Source organism: Trematomus bernacchii, unplaced genomic scaffold, assembly GCF_902827165.1.
Source record: "Trematomus bernacchii unplaced genomic scaffold, fTreBer1.1, whole genome shotgun sequence".
Lineage (NCBI taxonomy): Eukaryota > Metazoa > Chordata > Actinopteri > Perciformes > Nototheniidae > Trematomus > Trematomus bernacchii.
This window is the reverse complement of record NW_022987523.1, coordinates 124,001-130,000: the sequence shown is the minus strand read 5'-3', so window position 1 is coordinate 130,000 and position 6,000 is coordinate 124,001. Positions and strand designations below refer to the sequence as shown.

Below are 6,000 nucleotides of genomic sequence, written 5' to 3'. Positions count from 1 at the left end.
TCAGAAAATGTCACTAATATGACTTTTTCCTGAAAATGCAATTGTTTTGAAATTTTTCTGGAAATCTCAAAATGTCAGACTTTTTTCTCAAAAGGTTGACTTTTCAGAAAAACTCAAATGTTTTATTTTTTGAGTGAATTCTGACTTTTCTGAAATTCTCAAGATTCTGACTTTTTTCACCAAATTTGAAAAAAATTTCAGAAAAACCCAAATTTGAACGTTTTTCTTAAAATCGCAAAATGTTGACTTTTTTCTGAAATCTCAAGATTGAAAGATCTATTTACTCATGTGTCTTCTAAAAAAATATATATTTCGGTTTATTTGTATTTTTTTTTTAACTGAATCAAAGAAAGTAAATCAATGATGTAATCCTGACTTTAGAAAAGCTGTAATTGTATGTTTTTTTACTGAAACATTAATCCTCAAATCCCAGTATATCCAATTTCTACTTTATTTTTTTGTTATGGATTTATTTATTTACATGTATATCTATTTGATTCTTCTTTCACAGCTGAGGAACAGACGACAGACCTTTGTGTTTTAAATAAAGTTTTATTGAAGATCAGCTCAATAATAACAGCAAACTGAAAACTAAATCCTGTTAACTCATAATAAAAAAAAAATTGCTGCAGGTACAGTGACTGGTCCGCTCAAACACACACACTTTGTCTCTTTCTCTCTCACACACACAAACACACTCTCTCACACACACACACACTGTGACTGCTGTAATAAATTATATGTACAGTCCAGGTCCGTCTGCGGCTCCGTCGACAAAGAGAAATTCTACAGGAAAAAAACACAAAATCAAAAGTTAATAACTTCGGGGAAAAACAGGTAGAGAAAAACTAAATAGAACAGGGGGGTCAAACTCAAGGCCCGGGGGCCAAATCCGGCCCGCGACTTCATTTAATGTGGCCCGCAAGAGCTTGCAAAGAATATAATACGTTTATTATACGGTTACATGCCGCTTTACAGAAGCAGGTTGCCCATAAACTACATGTCCCACAATGCATCTCGTTTTGTGACATGCGCACTGAAGAGACTTGCAATTATTTGCCCTGGACTTCTGCTTTCAAACGTAGTTAGTTATTACCCTATCCGATAATAATCCAATTCAGATGCAATAATGTAATATAATACATTATTTTATATATATATATATTATATATTTATATAGTTACAACCGGCCCTTTGAGTGCAACCATAATGCTAATGTGGCCCGTGATGAAATTGAGTTTGACACCCCTGAAATAGAACATTATATTATCGAATATACATACGTTCATATTTAGGCAATATAAAAACACATTTTAGAAACTCTAGCTCTCTACTTGAAGACGATTTTTCTTAATGAGGTTTTAAACGGTTAAATAAACTATTAAAATTACAATGAAAACAGACGGGCAAAGACGAGTCTCTGATTACAAATACATTAAATAATGGTGGCAAAGCTGTAATATTAAAATAGCTTTTAAAAGACAGTAAAAACATAAAAGTAGGAACAATTATAATAACATGTTTTTTTAAAAGGAATGAATATTCAATAATAAATAAAAACCTGATTCTGATTACACACCATGTGATCATGTGATGTGTTGCTTTAAAGAGAGCATGTAAATATCCAGGTGTTTAGACCACGGACGATATGAAGCGTTTCCTCACCATTTGTCGCTCTTGTTCTGCGTCGACTCGCTCTTTCCGTCACAGGCGACGATCTTCACTTTGTCGACTTTCACCAAATCCGTCACCTCCCGAAACTCCACGTCGTTCAGAACAAACGTCCACACGTTGTCGCAGAACCGGTACGTGTTCAGAGAACCCTGAGAGGGAGGAACACAACACACAGAACCTCAGAGAAACACACAGAAACACCGGAGAACATCACAGAACCACACAGAACCGGTACGTGTTCAGAGAACCCTGAGAGGGAGGAACACAACACACAGAACCTCAGAGAAACACACAGAAACACCGGAGAACATCACACAACCACACAGAACCGGTGAGTGTTCAGAAAACCCTGAGAGAGGAACACAACCACACAGAACCTCATAGAACATTATAAGTCCTTAGAGAACCACACAGAACATCAGACACACAGAGAATATCACAGAAACTCAGAGAAGCACAAAGAACCTCATAAAACCTCAGAAACACAGAGAACCGGTGAATGTTCAGAGAACCCTTAGAGAGGAACATATAATTGTTAATCTCATCTAAATGAGTGGTGTATAGAGACTTCATGCTCGAGGTCAGAGGTCACAGGAAGTGGACTCACCCTGAAGTTCACTCTGTTTCGGACGCGGTTGGCGAGCGCCGTGTTGATCGCTTTATCAAACTGAAGGAGAACCTGGAGAGCGAGCTGAGGGGTGATCTGTTGAGTCTACACACACAGAGAGAGAGACACAGAGAGAGAGAGAGACACAGAGAGAGAGAGAGACACACACACAGAGAGAGAGAGACACACACACACAGAGACAGAGACACACACACAGACAGACAGAGAGACACACACACAGAGAGAGAGAGACACACACACACAGAGACAGAGACAGACACACAGACAGACAGAGAGACACACACACAGACAGAGAGAGAGACACACACACAGACAGAGAGAGAGACACACACACAGAGACAGAGAGAGAGACACACACACAGACAGAGAGACACACACACAAACAGAGAGACACACACACAGAGAGAGAGAGAGAGAGAGAGAGAGAGAGAGAGAGAGAGAGAGGAGAGAGAGAGAGAGAGAGAGAGAGAGAGAGAGAGAGAGAGAGAGAGGGAGAGAGAGAGAGAGAGAGAGAGAGAGAGAGGAGAGAGAGAGAGAGAGAGAGCGACACACACACACACACACACACACACAGAGAGAGAGAGAGAGACACACACACACACACACCACACACACACACACAGAGACACACAGAGAGAGAGAGAGACACACACATACTTTGATAAGATATCAAAATTTCTTACATTTTTCTAAAAGATTTGACTTTTTCTGGAAAAAAATCACAACTTTCTGACTTCTTTCAGAAAATGTCATAATTCTGACTTTTTTTTTTAAATAACTAAAATAATTTAGCCTTTTTTCAAAAAATCTCAAAATGCAGACTTTTCTGGAAACCTCACCATTCTGACTTTTTTGCTGAGAAACTTATTATTTTGACTTTTTTTTCCTCACATTTCTGACCCTTTTTCTGGAAACCTCCTAACTCTGACTCGCTTTGATAACATTATGAAAGGACTAAAACTCAGAGGATTGGTCGCTCAGTATGAGTTACATTAAAAAGGTAAATGCTGCCAAACACACTTTGTTTAAGGCAACTTGTCTTCTTATTTCTGCAGGTAATAGTTTAACATTGCCTGTAATAGATAAAATATATTATAATTGTATATATATATATATATATATATATATATATATATATATATATATATATATATATATATATATATATATATATATATATATATATATATATATATATATATATATATATATATATATACACACACACACTCGACAACACACTGTGAGCATAACCTAGCATACTTTCACTCGACAAAGAGACATTTGTGTATGAACTATTTTGCTAAAATAATCACATAATTAATTACAAATTCTGCGTTTTTGTGTGTTTTCAAATTGAAGACTTGAATAGTATATAATCCTCTGTTAACACCGACATGTGTTGCTCTTTGTAAGATCACCAAATGCTGGAAAGCATCCCAAAATGTTTGCTAAACTACAAAAACAGAGAAGATATTCTAGTGTTTTAATATCTGATTCACAAAAGGAGCATTTATTTAAACCTAAACTGAATCTGTGGTTCAACAATGGGTTCCTTTAACTCTTAATGGAACTGGAAAGGAGAGGTTATTATCTTTATTATAATACTTTTTAATGATAAGTTTATTTTCAGCTGCGAAGGAAAGCTTTTTGTGATTGATCGTCATGCTAACTGCTGAGGCTAGCTGCTGCGAGCTAACAGTCGTGCTAATAAACGTTGTTCTTCTCACCTGAATGAGCTCGTCCAGACTCTCCTGGAGACTGTTTCCCAGAGTGGTGTTTCTGTACAGCTGGTACGCCATGATGGAGATGATATATGACAAGAAAAAACTTCAGTAAACTCTCTCTCAAACACACAGAGCTAACGGAGCTAACGATGCTAACAGCTTCCCTCCACAACAAGCGAGCGGGGAGACGACTTCCGGTTATTTTCTAAATATAAGCGCATCGAGGTTTGGATGCTTCTTCTAATGAATATCAAGGGGAGCAGTAGGCCTACATATATAGTTGTACTTTTGAGTTAAATAAGATTAGATAACAATAACATTATATTACATGTACTGCTCCCAAAGTGGGAAACAGTTTGGTTACAGCAGCATTACAAAAACAAAGAAATACAAATAAACCTAAACAGTGACAATTAAAAATGTAATGGTACAAATTAAAAAGGATCCTGTACTTTACTGCACGACATTTATCTCACACTCATCACAATGTCTGTGTGATGCTATGGTTATTATATATTGTAGTCAAAAGAACACAGAATTCCCTTATAATCTGGTATTTTTACACTTAAAGGGGCCATTTTTCAGAATGTTGATATCTTAATCTTATCAAAGTGCGTGTGCGTGTGTGCGTGTGTGTGTGTGTACACTTTATTTTGGTATAACAATGTAGTGGTATTTTTATTCTTGCTTGTAGGATGCCTATCACCATCTGGCAAAGGGACTATCGGTGAAAACTAGCCTTTTGGCTAATTCGAGTACATTTACATGTTTTTAATATGTTGATTACTGTCCATTGTTTTAAATAAATCAATTCAATTCAACATATAGAAAAATAATCCTGCATAAATCTGCAGGAACCATCATTTATTTATTCAGTTTTTAATAATAATGTTTCGTGTTTGTAGCTGTTGTACTAATTTCAGCCACAAGAGGCTGGCATTGACCTTTACCCTACTTTTAATAAAATGAAGTAAAAACCAGTGTGTGTGTCTGTCTCTCTGTGTGTGTGTGTGTGTGTGTGTGTGTGTGTGTATATAGACCCAACAGATCACACCTCAGCTCGCTTTCCAGGTTCTCCTCCAGTTTTACACTTTAAGGGGCCATTTTGTACCATTTCCAGGTCTATTTTCAGTTTGTATTTCCCTGAAGCTAAAAGCATCCAATATTAAAGACCAAATGAGTCAGAATCAGCTTTTTTCCTTTATTATAACAACATCAGGATTCAACATCATGTATAAAAGAGTGCATCTTTAAAAACGTTAAGATAACAATGATCAACATTTCATAAACAGGACATATAGAGAATATAAATAGAGCAGAAGAAGAGTCTCAGTTTAACATCTGGAAGAGTCATTATTGGACATATGGGTCTGGGAGATATGGTAAAATATATATCATTCAGTGTAAAACAGTGTGTTTATGTATCTGTAATTAAACATATACTTCAATACATCTGAAAAATGCTGATATTTACAGTGAAACATTTATAAATTTCCCTCGTTTTGACATCTTAAAATGATGGTATAATAACAGAAACACTGCAGAAGTCAGTGACAAAGAGCAAGACCCACGGAGAACAACCAAGTGTCGACCAAAGTGAACTGGTGTTGACGTTGCACTTGAACGCACCACAAGTCTATAGTGTTTAGTGCCTCAAAGCAGCATAAAAACATTGAATAAACAGTTTATAAAACACTATAATGTAGATGTTAGTAGAGCTGGGTAATGTACAGAAAATACTGATGACGTTTTTTCATATTCAATTCATCGTTAAAAGTATTTTTCATGCAAAAAAGGTCAGAAAATGCTGTTTTTTAGCACACAAAATTGACTTAAAAGTGATTCTCTTTGGACATTTCAACATTTGTTAGTCATCTGCACTCATAGTAACACTGCGTTTTAATTTAAAACATAATACTTTGATTATGAGGGACCAGGACGGACCTTTTTCAATATTTTCTGACATTTCTA

General features: G+C 36.1%; 1 protein-coding gene across 2 annotated transcripts; it reads right to left on the bottom strand.

Annotated features, from left to right (window-relative positions):
- Positions 1-532: 532 nt before the first annotated feature.
- Positions 533-4,261, bottom strand: gtf2a2 (general transcription factor IIA, 2). 2 transcript variants are annotated; one of them, XM_034118349.1, is made up of 4 exons: positions 4,033-4,261; positions 2,282-2,386; positions 1,666-1,823; positions 533-786 (listed from the first exon to the last, which is right to left on the bottom strand). In XM_034118349.1, coding segments are annotated over exons 1-4 (336 nt in total). In that variant the 5' UTR covers positions 4,105-4,261; the 3' UTR covers positions 533-785. The 2 variants fall into 2 exon arrangements, with proteins under 2 accessions (XP_033974240.1, XP_033974249.1); XM_034118358.1 differs by lacking the exons at positions 533-786; positions 1,666-1,823 and adding an exon at positions 1,939-2,187.
- Positions 4,262-6,000: the final 1,739 nt, after the last annotated feature.

Excerpts from the sequence above, each read along its gene's own strand:
- gtf2a2 (XM_034118349.1), bottom strand. The coding sequence starts at position 4,104 with ATGGCGTACCAGCTGTACAGAAACACCACTCTGGGAAACAGTCTCCAG. Across the intron at positions 2,387-4,032 it reads GTCTGGACGAGCTCATTCAG|ACTCAACAGATCACCCCTCA; the intron begins GTGAGAAGAACA and ends CTGTGTGTGTAG. Across the intron at positions 1,824-2,281 it reads GAAACAGAGTGAACTTCAGG|GGTTCTCTGAACACGTACCG; the intron begins GTGAGTCCACTT and ends CCTCCCTCTCAG.